Consider the following 13,073-nt stretch of genomic DNA (forward strand, 5'->3'; position numbering starts at 1 on the left):
CCATTTGGAGGTTACTGTAGTGCGATTAAAATAATTCCAGGACTGAAACACAGCAGTTTGAGGGTTGCTAGTCATGAGCTGCAGAGGGGGAACTTCTAAAGCATTTACCAGTTTTCTGCGGTGTCCTAAGCGGAGTTCCAGGTGATGCGTGCGTAGGACTTCGCTTACCCAGAGAGCAAAGGACCAGCCCTCTGTAGAACCCACAGTGCAACAACAGAAGCCATTCTGACATGTAAGATGCCGTGTGCATTAGGTGACAGTAAGACACTAATCTTTCATTTTTAAAAGATCTAACAATGGAAGACAAGTAATTCACAGGAGTTTTAAAGACTTTATTTATGTATAAACAATTTAAACACTTTGCCATAAATTATCTTTGCCTGTCTCTAGTCTTTGCTTAGCAGCAAATTAAAATTAATATAAAAACTCAATGAACAATTCATACATGTATATTACAAAAAAGTTCTTGTACCAAAGTTCTTATTAGACTTTTTTCTTTTTTTCTTTTCTTTTTTTTTTTTTTTTTTGGGTGGGTTTTTTTTTTTTTTTTTTTGTATTTTTTTGTGGTGACTGTAATGTGATTGTCTCAGTTTCTCGACCAAACAAACACACTAATAATTTTTAAATCTGAAACAGTGATTGTGCCTTCTGGCTGATGTATGTACAGGGTGATCTGACGTGGTGCCCATTTGCAATAGTGTAACACAATGCCCACAGCTCTACTGGAACTGATACCAACAAACTACTGAATCTAAACAGACTACACCCTGTAACTGTGTTATACTGTCCACAATGGAAATCTTCAAAGACAAACAGAGTATGAAATTTATTTGTAGTGATTTATAGCCACCATTTTGAATGTAACTTTACACTCTGCCCTCTTTGAATAAGTTAAGCTTCAGGCCAGACAAGTGGAGGGTCAGAGTGCAAGTGTGGTTTTGTTACTTTTAAATATATTTTTCTTTACTATTTCCAGTGCGCTCTCACTTGCATTCTCATTGTCCTCCAGTTGCTACACACAAATCACCCCAAAGTCATGTTTTAAATGCACCTGTATTTTGCTTTAAATGAAAACCTCTTGGATATTTATCAAACAAGCAGTCTGAATCATCTGTGTTTCATCAGCTGGTTAGTGAAAGTGGCCCACTTGGATTTCTTAGTTTGCTCACGTGTGAATGGAGTGAGGTAATACAATACGAGGCCTTCTTTTTGTTTTTCTTTAGACCCAGAACAAGTGGGTAATATTTCAGGGGTACTTTTTAATTTGTATGGTTAGAGTTTTCAGTCTGGCTTTAGTCCACTTCAGGATGTGGTTTTTAATCACTTGAACAGTAGCATTGAACTCAAAAAATATGAGCTTTTTTGCCACTTACTATCCCAGAGTAGCTCAGCCTAGTGCCCCCATTTAGGTCTTCATCTCCTTAGGAGAGGAGATAACAGTTATGACTACTGATTCATCCAGCACAGGATGACAGCAGGTTAATTTGTTACCTCTTTCCCATTTCATTCTGTCTTAAAAACTGGATGTTGCTGCTACTGTCTGCTAGCTCTGGGTACTGCTCCACGGGCAGGACATAATATCCCTCGTAACCTTGAACCCTTCCCGTGTTCAGAAGCTGCTGCTTCTCTCCGTCTGTCCATACGCGGCTGCCCTCTCGGCCATCCCGTGCCTTCTGCTGCTCCTTGGCCCAGGCTGATGCCAGGGCTCGCTGCCGAGCCTGGTCTAACACTCTCACCTTCTCCTCGTCCAGCGTGTCGGGGGTCAGTCCGTAGCGGATGTTGATCAGCAGGGTGGAATGCTGAAACTCAATATTGGTAAACCTTCGAGTCCTGCCATTGACGAGGAGAGTGGGCTGGGAGACGGTGACGTTGACCCCGCTGTCCAGGACCTTCCGCCCGCTGGTCATCGCGAGGGTGACAAGGTCGCTGTCAGCTGAGCCTATCTTGACAAAGTAATGGGTATCCTTCCCCTCAATGCTGTAGTGCATTTTTTCCAGGTAGTGAGCACTATTAAGGACAGAGGCAATCTTTCTGCTATCGTCTGTGGCTATGCTGGAAATGCCGGTGGTTACCCGGCCTTCCTTCACAGCAAACATGATTCCTTTCCCAATGATAGGAGTGGTTGTTGCGAACCAGTGACCTGCTTTTTCTCTAATACTGGCATGTAATCTTTTAGATATGACCTGTCCCTCAAGAGCCATGAAAGCTTGGTTGTGTCTTTCCGTTGTCTGCTGAACTCCTGTAATTAGCTGGGGAAAGCAAAACAAAGTAAAACAAAAACCACCAAAGAAGATACAGAGCTGAAAATACTAATTTCAGAGACTAATGCTAATCTTTGCTTTGTTTTTTTAAAGGAAAACCATGCAGTGAAAAATTCTGTGCTATGGAAGGACCACCATATACATACCCTTTTTAGAATCAGGTAAATACTCATTTGGCAAATTATTCTTTGGTATTACTGATAGGAAAAAATATTTCTCCTTCATCACCCTTTGTAGCATATATGTACCACAAATCTCAATTTTGGGAAACTATATAGTGTCCATTACAAGAATAAGTAAGACCCAAGCCCAGCACGATTTTCATCAGAGTTGGAAACAAACAGAATCCATCTATTAAAAGATGGCACTTAACTTTGGAACACTTTTGCCCAGAGATTTCAACCAGTATCTATGACTAAAATGCTTATGAATGTAAGGCTTTTTAAAAACCAATGAGATTTGGGTTCCAAAATTCCAAAGCAATTCCTGAAGAGGGCATTTAGACCCTCAAATTACTTAAAAGCCTGTGAACGTGGTATGTCTAGGTTTATATGATAATTTCTGTTCTATTACCACAAAAGCGAAGTAAGCCAAGCAAAGACTAAGTTTGAAATTGGCCTAGTACTCTTTTTAAGTTTATGAAATGGGTTGGAATTTATTATAAACATTGAAGCACATACCCTTTTCCACCCTTAACCTGACAAGTAAGCATACTGTAACTGAAGTTAACTGTGGTAACTGGAGTAGCGAACCAAAGCCTCTAATTGTGAAAAGCATCAGACAGAAACGATGAGGAATCCTATTACAGGGTGAGAAGCAGAACCATTCCGTAGCAGTACAGCAAGTACCAACCTAAGTTTATTGCAACACACATGTTATTAGGATGGTTTTACCAAAGGTACAACAGATGATAAATTACCCTGACAAAGTCTGCCTTTGTCATTGCTAATCAAGTTAATCGAGTTACAACTTGTTAATCAAGGAAGAACTCAATAAAAGACAAACCAATGACACTGTAATTATGATAACAACAAAGGCTGGCAAGAAAAGCATATGTTATTGGTATAAAACCTAGCTACTCACTTCATTTTACACTGAAATAAATACTTGGCCTTCTGCTGTGACTACAGAAGAGCCAGCAGTTATATTTGTAAAGTGGGGCAAATTTATCAAGAAAAATAACTTCATGTTTCTGCTTACCTGTCCATTTTCACATGCTTGACTCTCAGACAACTCATATGGCGGTGACACAAAATACATTTTTGCTCTAGGGAAACCAGGAATAATGTTGCTAAGCTGAAATCCAAACATCACCAACCAGCTTTTGACATCTAAAAATCAAAAGTAAGCAGGTAAGTGAGAAATAAATGTGGATAATAAACACAAGAAATAAAAATATGAGGAAATCCATCCTTGACCTCTTTAATTTCAAGTAGCAGTGAAACTCATAATTTATGTTACAGTGTGGCACTTTGCAGAATTGTAGTAATCCACCATGAACAGGCACATGTTGCTTTGAATTTATCCTAAATAGTTCATCAGGGATATACCACCTTTTCCATTCTTCTTACATGACAGCACATGGATTATCCAAACATTTTACCATACGTACTACTTGTTCCATTTCTGACACCTTCTGCTGTGGCTACTGTAGCCTACAAACTGTATTGTAAAATGATGTTTTATCAGGTTAGTACTCCTAAAACCATCTGGAAAGTCCTTTGGGAAAATACACGGCTTCTCTTCTATGTCCTACTTCTATTAGCTGTCATCAGGTCTCGGGAGGCTCCATTAAATGCAGTGAGAAGCTGGACTTGTAATTCAGATGTCTAAATTTAGGCACCATGAATGTCCTTCCCATGCCTCCAGGCTGTATGGAAAAGTAAGACTTGCATGGGTGGGTTACAGCTCAGCTCTGGGGGGAGCTTCGGGAACTTCCAGCTCTGACCAGTAAACCTCTGGCTTCATATCTAGTTGAAAAAGCTGTGCCACTGAATGAATAACAGTAATTCTCACTCAGCAGGTATTAAGAACTAATGATGTATTTTAGTTATCAAAATAAAGTTTTTAAGCAAAAAAATACCCTACCAAAACCCCATGACCCCGTTTTACATTTATGCTTCCTGCTGCTCTTTTCTGGCCATCGCAGAGATCGAAGCAGTGTGGAAGCACAGGCACTTGTGCTTTGGACTTGGATTTGGACCTATGTTCATGAGGACTCCTGTTCAAACATCACTCCTGCCTTTTCCTGCAAGTAGCCTTCTCCCCTTGCTGGCCTACAACGCCTTCTGACGCTGCTACTGCTGCTTCTCTGCGTGAGCCAAACTTCACATTTGACAGGAGACATGGCTGTGGCAAGGCACGCTCGATGCAGGGGTCGCTGCCTGAATTTAGGCCACTCTAAGCATGGTGTCTGCAGCACGCAGGTGCACAGCGGGCTCTGCTTGCTGCCCACGGGCACGCAGAGACCTGCAGAGCACCCACCTGAACACCTACAGACCCCCAGGACATGCTCAGCCACAACATGGCACCTGCTCGCTCTTGCAAAGCCTGTTTCCCCCAAAGCTTTAGCAGAGGTTATGTTACATTATAAAAAGTGTAATGCTTCTTGGTTGAGGACATTTGACAGCGAAAGTCGCCTTTTCTGAGCCATTCTGACACTGAAATAAGTGAAATGCTCTGCTTCTATGAAGGTATTTGTATGTATCGCCCATCACACAGTCCTGACCATATTTTTCCCTGTAGCTTTGGCCAGCACATGGTTACTGCTCCTTTTTAAGGCTTCCATTTATCTTACAGTATAACGGTATCTCCTGAACAATTCACTTCAGCTGCCCTAATTCTGCAAAAAAAAGAGGAGGACCTAGATTTCAAGTAGTTACTATTTTGCTTAGCCAACATGCCTTGCAGCACTGGCCTTACTACAGGAATTCCTCTTCAGCTGTGAATACAGCAGCGCCAGGGGTTAACAGTAAGAATGGATTGGGGTGGGGAAGTATTTTTTTCTGTTTGTATTTTTTTAAACTATGACAGCCAAAGTGCCACCATAATCTCTTCTTGTGCAAGCTAATCTGTGCTCCATACAGCAACAAATATTTTCATCACCACTGAAGTATTTTTACAGACTATAAGGTGTGCATTATACCAAAATGCAATATATCCTCCTAGATTTCATCCAGTGGATGGATAAATTAAATGAATGCAATTTCAGAACATAGCAAAATATTGTAAGATGACACAGAAAATCTACATCAAACAGTGCTGTATGAAAACTGGAATTTTGTTGAATTTAGGACAACAGGTTTTGATCCCAAGGTAATTTTAGTCCCCAGTAGTTTTGTACTATCAGAGAAGTTTCACACTATCTTCAAATTGCAAAGTATTACGGTAGAAACTATGGGGTGTTGCACATATATCTAGGTCCCAACATACTAATGAAACTTGCTATGGTTTTCTTTGAAGAAAGTGCACACTTTTCTTGAAATTCTAATTACTGCTGAAATTAAGATAGCTCCTTTTAAAAATGATATCACTGCTCTAATTACTGTATATTGCATATTCAATTCTGAAAAAAGCTTTTCCTGAAGACATATTAATTACCTTTCTTTTTAGAAATTGCCAGCAGCTAGTTCAAGTACTGTGTGATCTTAAGTGAAAAATTATTACTGATTAAGAAGGGGTTACAAGTTTTGCCCAATTCTAACATACGCAATCAAAACTATTTTATTGTTTCTCTTTCTTAGCTCTACACATTCCAGAAAATTTCTTAAGTCTTTCAGGAGGAAATAATTTTCAAAAACATCAAGATTTTTGTTTTAAATACTAAAGACTGTTTGCATATTAAAAGTTAAATGGAGAAAGAGGTTTAATTAAATCCATTCTTGGTACTAATTTGTAATGTGCCCATGGGCTCCGCTAGCAGTTAATTCTGAAAGTAGCCCTAAGGGGAAGAGATGCTGAGGAGTTCTGGTTCCCGATTCTGCAACTAACCTGCTGGTGATTCTTGTAGGTGACACTGCTTTTTATTGTACAAAATCAGAATGAACTCATCTTCATACTAGTTCAATAGGAAGAGCACTATGGCTGTGCTGAAATGGAATATTAAGGCATTTTCCTCCTACCTGCCTCCATAACTCATTATGGCTTCTCATTTAGTGCCCTTCATTCAGGAAGCAGCAGTATCAAAGAATCAGGACTAGCCAGCCCTTTTCACAGCACAAAAAGGAAGATGGCCAGACTTGATGGGAGCGTTCAGCAATTGGCTCGTAAAGAGAAGTCTGATTTCTTTCCCCAATCAACTAACTCCCAAACTGCAGTGTTATTTATAAGAAACATAATGAAGTCTCACCTGTTACATAATTCTTTAGATCCAGTTCGTTGCTGAGAGGGTTGTTACTCTTGAACATGTACAGATTGAAAGGAGCAGGTTCTTTACCAATGTTTTTCCACATGGTGTAATCAGGAGATGTCCAGCGTCCAGCCAGGACATCATAGTCCCTTTGGGTAAAATGGACGAGTTTGGTTAAAGGATCATACAGCCCTCCGTGGAACCCAATGACCAGCTGGAAATCGGGGTTAGAGTCGTAATAAATCTCCCCATACGCCGTGTACTGAAGCTGTTTGATCATGAGGCCATTGATGCTGAACACAGCTAACGGAGTGCCCGTGTTATCAGAGGCGACGTAATATTCTTCCCCGCTGCTACTCTCCATTGCAAAGAGGTGGCCCTGCAGATCGTAGTACAAAGAGGTGATTTCTGAATTGGAATGGTTGTAGACGTGAGTTACCCTTGTTGGATTGTGAAGATCAGCATAAAAGTACTGTAGATGATGCCCCAGATTAGTCTTACAGGAAGCCCTTCGGCCGAGTCCATCGTAACGGTACTGAACGCTCCACCCGTTTGCTTTGTTATAAGCTCTCGTTAAGAGTCCTTTGGAGTTGTACTCAAACACATCTGAGCCTCGCTGACACAGGAATCCATCATCATCAATTTTGTATGGGATGTCACCTAAGCGCGTAATCCTGTCTCTGAGGTCATAGCGCAGAGGCATCAATCGGACGCTGTTTCCAGGACTCAGGAGATGAAGGTTTCCATTCAGATCGTAACTGTAACGCCAGGTTGGCCTGTCATTCACTGCTACACTTTGCAGTTGCCCATCTCCATCGTAATCATAGGTGTACTTTGTCGTGTTGGCATAAGGACCAAGTTTCAGTTCTCTTTTAGTTACCCTTCCCATGCTGTCATATTGTACAGTCATCCAGTACATCAGGGATCTGAACATTTCGTACTGAACTTCTTTAATGCGCCCATGGGTGTCAAAGTGCTTACTCAGTGTCATAACCGCTGTAGTAATAATCTGATTGATATCATAATAAATAACTCCAAATTTGCCAAAATGCTCTACTTTGCCAGAAATCTCATCATAACGGTAAAGATCAACTGGAAGAGGCGTCTCACTAATTATGGGTTTGATGCTTGCGATTCGAAAGCTGTTATCATGATACGTATAATCGAACCTCGCATTGACCATACCTTCTTCAGAGAATCTGTAGATCTGTTTGTCAACAAGAGGGCCAATTTTGCGATAGCGGATTGTACAGGAAAACCCTCCACTTTGCAAATTCACCATTTTTAGGACGCCTGTAGTTTCATCATATCCAAAATTAACTGCCGTGCTGTCGTAAACAATTTCAGATAATTTGGATAGCTTTCCATACTTGTAGAAGACTTGTCGGCCAGTGCCTAAAAATGATGTTTTCAAAATCCTCCCGTCATCACTGTAATCAAAAATCACGGATGCGTTGCTTTCAGGAGGGTTATAAATATTTCTAATGTAGCCAACGGAGGTGTGAGTCGACATGCTGTGCCGAGCCACGCTAGGCATGGTCACGGCGTGAAGGCGGTCTGAAGAATCATACTCGAAGATGTACTGTCGTTGACTCTGAAGCAGTAGTACCATGGACTACAGGGGGAAAAATGAATACACAGTTACTAGCTTTCAGCATGTGACCTCTGAGAGGGCATTAAAGAAAAGAAAAATTGACTGCAGAGGCACTGCTGTTTAATAAATAAAAAGAGAATTAGATACATTAGTTAGGGGCACAAAGCTGCCCGGGAATATTGTCAGATTGCCGCATGAAAGGATCTGCTACTTGGAAATCAATATGCTGACACTCCAGAGGGAGTGTAGGTTGGCTAGCTAGCATATTAGCTACCCTCCCTTTAGTAGGACTTTTTTTTTTTTTTTTCCTTTTCTTTTTTTACTGAGGGATGCAGAGGGGTGTGATAAATGACTAGATTTACCTTTCCACTAACAGTTGCAATTCACAACTCTTACTGTGAAAAATGTGAGAAACTAAGCCGAGAACATCAGCTCTTGTTTGCTTGAAACAATAGGTTCAAAGAAGGGAAAGGGGAAACAATATGCAATTTTGAAGTATTTAAGACACTTCTATGAATGAAGTGTCTTAGACTAAGTAAAAATGCATTACCCTATTTTCATTTTATAAATAATTATTACAGATGAATTACCTGTTTCTACCTTGACCTTTTGTCAGGTTTAGTCATGCATTTCTGGTCTTAAAGCACATTTCATTGTGGTAGTTTATACCATTATATGGCAGCCTAATGGCTTTTGGGAAAGTATCAGAAGATACACACCTTGAACAAAGTATTTGCCATTAAAAATTAGTCAAATTAGTTGACTAATTGAAAAATAAGGAATTTGAGACCAGGTATTTCTTAACAGCTGGAATACATAAAATTTTAGATAATTTGTGTGTATGTTACACACAGAGTTTCAAGTGAAGCCAAATAGTACTTTGACTTCCTTGTAGCTAATGCCAGAAGGTAAAACCACATCACCTACTTTTTCCAGATAGGTGTAGCTCCAAACCTTCCCATCTGCAAACATGCGCGATATGATCCTGCCTTGCTTATCGATATCTGTTCTTTCGCTCATGGCACCCCGCTGAAGGCCCGCCAGGCGCCCATTGAAGAAATAAGACACGTTGACAGCTGCCAGGCCACTGCTAGGCAGCCAAAGGAAAGGCCGTCCTAGCTGATCATAAATTATCCTCAGTGTAAATTTCCGATGATCATCATAGATTTTTTCCGTGCGTATGTTCCGGTCGTAATCGATGGACAGTAAATTCCTTCCGTGCACCTATGGAATGAAGGAAGGCTGCATTCAGTGAGCAGTAGGCACTACACCTCCGTGCGGTTTCAGCATGCAAATAGCATGCACGACGGAGAACCCGAGTTCCCCACGTTTTTTAAAAGTGTAGGATGTCTTCCTATTAGCTAGCTTTTGCTATCAGCTTCGCAGTGTATTTAAATACGGAACTTTGAGTGTTTTACTGGGATATTTCCCATCTCTTTGCAACATGGGAGCTGTAATCTTACAGAGAAAGGCTCCCCTTATTGACAGAACAGACATGCAGCACGCCTGAGTCTTAAAGTGCAGAGTGTTAGCACTTAGCAGAGAAACAAATTCTTTTGCGAGGAAGTAATTTTTCTACTTCTGCCATCAGTAGTTCTTAGCCTTTTTCCTTACAATGACTCCAAGAAAAACAGAAGAAATTATAATTTTGTGCCTTCATTGAGGTTTAGCCACTTAGGTTCTGTAGCTGCAATGCCCTGCTTATGAATTCATTCATTTAAGGATTCCATCATTTACTTTCCAAATAGATCCCTCAGCAGGACCCGACCACTTGGCATAGGTTTTATTTCTTCTGATTAAAAATCCTGATCATACGGGCTGGGAAAGATGGACTTCTAGTTTTGAGAAAGAAAAGTGCTAAATAATTAGGTTAAATAATTTTTCTTTTTTTCCCATTGTTTTCAGTTACAATTTCCAAATCAAAGTACAGCATGAAGTGTTTCAGTGCTCGATATTATTTTTTAATAAAAGAGCAAAACAGCAATAAAGGAACAGAAGAATAAAAATGGAGAGGCTTCTAGTCAGAGTGCTATAATGAGAGATACACAAACATATACACTGGAGGCTAAGCCACAGAATTCAGGCTAATGCTGTAATCTGATAAAGCTTTTAAGTAATTTAATTGTAGATGCATCATTAATAAAGTAGAAGTCTTTAAATTAGATATAATTTGAGAGCAATGACTACTTAAAAAGTATTCATCAGTTTCTGTGGATTTGTTCTCCAGCTTATATTTTACAGTAGCTTTGATTAAGCAACATTTTCTCTTATCCAAAATTAAACTGCACATCAAACAGTATGCAAATTAACCCTGAGCCTTTCTCAAGGACATAAAAGTTATTCTGAGATATTTTCGCTGGGAGGGGTAAACCCAATTCCCATCCCACCCAACTCTGCAGGAATTCAGTTATACAGGAAGCAAATTTAAAATTAACACGATTTTGTGTTTGTAAAGAAATAATTATTTCAAATTATCGCTCATTATCTTAATTTTTTCCATTAATAAAATTTAGCTCTTTAACAGTTTGCATTTCCTCAGTGGGCAATTATTAGAAAAAGCTCTTTTCTGTAAGTTTTCCTGAAGGTTATCCCAGCAACAACTTCTGTGACTCAAGGAAAAGACAGGGTATTATTTTTAAAACACCTTGGCACAGTAAATCATACCCTGCTTTCCCAGTGTAATGGAAACAAAGCGAGGGACACCAAACCTGGCATCAGTACTTCCTGAACTGGTTACTCTAGCTCTGTAAGCGTAGGCTCCATCCTGATGACACCCCCGCCCCGCTCCACAGAGCCGGTAGGGAAGCAGAAGAGAGCTCTGACTTCCCAACATTTTGCTGCAACAAAGGGTCAGTGACTGAAAGGTCCCAATTTCCTAAGGACAGGCAGATTGCCTTCAAGGCAAAAGCCAACAAAAGACTTTCATAAAGATTACAAACTGAATTTTAGCTTTTGGTTGGGGTGGGGTTTTTTGGTTTTGTTTTTTAATTTCAGAAGTTTCATAAAGCAGTTGGGATTTCTGGGGTTTCTTCTCTCCATTACAGTAACGGCAACGGTAACCTGTGTGTCGGAAAGCCTGACTCCAGGTACCCTCCTTTTCCTCAAAAACTAGGTTATTCGCTTTTTTGTCATAGAAAATGGAAGTATTAGGGTTTTTTTTTTAATGCTTACACAGACAAGAGCTAGGCACAGACACAAACATCACTTGGAGAGTAAAGAAGCACCTGCTTGGATAATTCAGTAACATCATTTTAATTTGTAAAACAAGTAAAACCAGAGAGTCTAAGTGTAATTGTAGTGTCATATTAATTATATAGAAACCCAAACAAAATTACTAACTCCCACTCTTCCTGGCAACGCTAATAACACTATTACAAGTATCATGACTGAAGATTACCTAACAAGCTCTTTCCCCTTTGTTCCACTACTTAGAGGGACATCTGGTTCTCCCGTGGCTGCAGGGACAAGCCCTTTGTGCCTTGGGTAAAGGTCTTGAAACAAAAATCACTAACATGATGCCGCACCAAAAAATCTTCAGAAGAGAATCTTACCAAGACTTTATCTGAAACTATCCCGAGACACTGAATAGATGGTGCACAAAGTAGTTGTGGACTGTAAGTGGGATAACGGTGATGAGCAGGTCTTCCTTTCTTGGCTTAATGAAGTCTGTCCAGACATGTTTACAGAGGCTGACATGTACAGCTCAGGCGTGCCCACAGCATGATGAGCAGTTGAATAGTTTGGGTTGGAAAGGACTTTAAAGGTCATCTAGACCGACCTCCCCCTGCAATCAGATCTTCAACTAGACCAGGCTGCTCAGAGCCCTGTCCAACCCAATCTTGAATGCTTCCAGGGATGGGACATCTACCACCATTCTGGGCAACCTGTCCCAGTGTTTCACCACCCACATTGTAAAAAATTTCTTCCTTATATCTAGTGTAAATCTTCCCTCTTTCAGTTTAAAACCATTATGCTTTGTCCTATCGCAACAAGCCCTACTAAAAATTCTGTCCCCATCTTTCTTACAAGCCACCTTTAAGTGTTGAGGAGAAGGGGCATGGGCTCCAGTAAGTACTCATGAGTGAACTGCACACAGTAACAATCCCTTTCAGTCATGCTCGATTCTGAATTGGGGATTCAGGAGATGGCTCCGCATGCTCTCTCCCTGCTTGTGCCGGCGCTGCGTTCGTTCTGCAGCAGTGCCCCCCCATCTGTACGGCTACGTGCCACAGCTGTCCCAGCTGCCGTAGCCTACCTTGTCTGCCACCTGCTCCCCCCAATGCTCCAACGCACTTGCTCTGTTTCATTCACTAAAGAATTTATGAAGATGAATTAGAATAAATGAGATGCAAATAAATTCCATGCTTTCTCCCTCATTTTCAAATTTCATTTTCAGTCCACTCAACCTGTTATAATCTCACAGTGATTTTCATTTAAAAGAGCTAAATGGATATGTGATTATTGTTACAGGAACTAACACCAGACAATTAAATGTTGAGGTGTTGCTAGATAAAGCAGTGTTTTGATTTGCATAAACATGATGCAAGAAAACCCATCTCAGGCAAGGTTTCAGCTCTAAGACGTGTTTAACTTCAGCTAATTACCACAAGTACCTCTATTAAATTTTTAGTATTGAGAGTTAGGATTACAGCAATTTCATTTCAGGGTCCTATTTATTTTTATTTTGAACACCTAGTCAAAATGCAGAGCTGATCTATTTTCTACTTATAATCAACTTCTGCAGGTCAACACATCAAAAATCCATTACACAGCCATGAAATTTAGTCATTAAGGATTAGCTGCTAATCTCATTCCATTTTTTGTCCAGCCTTCCCCCTCTCCCCAATGTGCATCCTGAGCATTTGTGAGA

General features: G+C 40.3%; 1 protein-coding gene across 5 annotated transcripts in view; it reads right to left on the minus strand.

Annotated features, from left to right (window-relative positions):
- Nucleotides 1–297: 297 nt before the first annotated feature.
- The window catches only part of TENM2 (teneurin transmembrane protein 2), a 698,288-nt gene continuing 685,512 nt past the window's right edge, over nucleotides 298–13,073 (minus strand). For all 5 annotated transcript variants that reach the window (XM_056349860.1, XM_056349859.1, XM_056349858.1 and 2 more), the window contains 4 exons: nucleotides 9,131–9,427; nucleotides 6,610–8,224; nucleotides 3,462–3,592; nucleotides 298–2,249 (listed from right to left, as the gene is read on the minus strand). In XM_056349860.1, the coding sequence (XP_056205835.1) occupies nucleotides 1,488–2,249; nucleotides 3,462–3,592; nucleotides 6,610–8,224; nucleotides 9,131–9,427 (2,805 nt within the window). In that variant the 3' untranslated portion in view covers nucleotides 298–1,487. The remainder of the gene's footprint in view (nucleotides 2,250–3,461; nucleotides 3,593–6,609; nucleotides 8,225–9,130; nucleotides 9,428–13,073) is intronic.

Source organism: Falco biarmicus, chromosome 8 (assembly GCF_023638135.1).
Source record: "Falco biarmicus isolate bFalBia1 chromosome 8, bFalBia1.pri, whole genome shotgun sequence".
Classification (NCBI taxonomy): domain Eukaryota; kingdom Metazoa; phylum Chordata; class Aves; order Falconiformes; family Falconidae; genus Falco; species Falco biarmicus.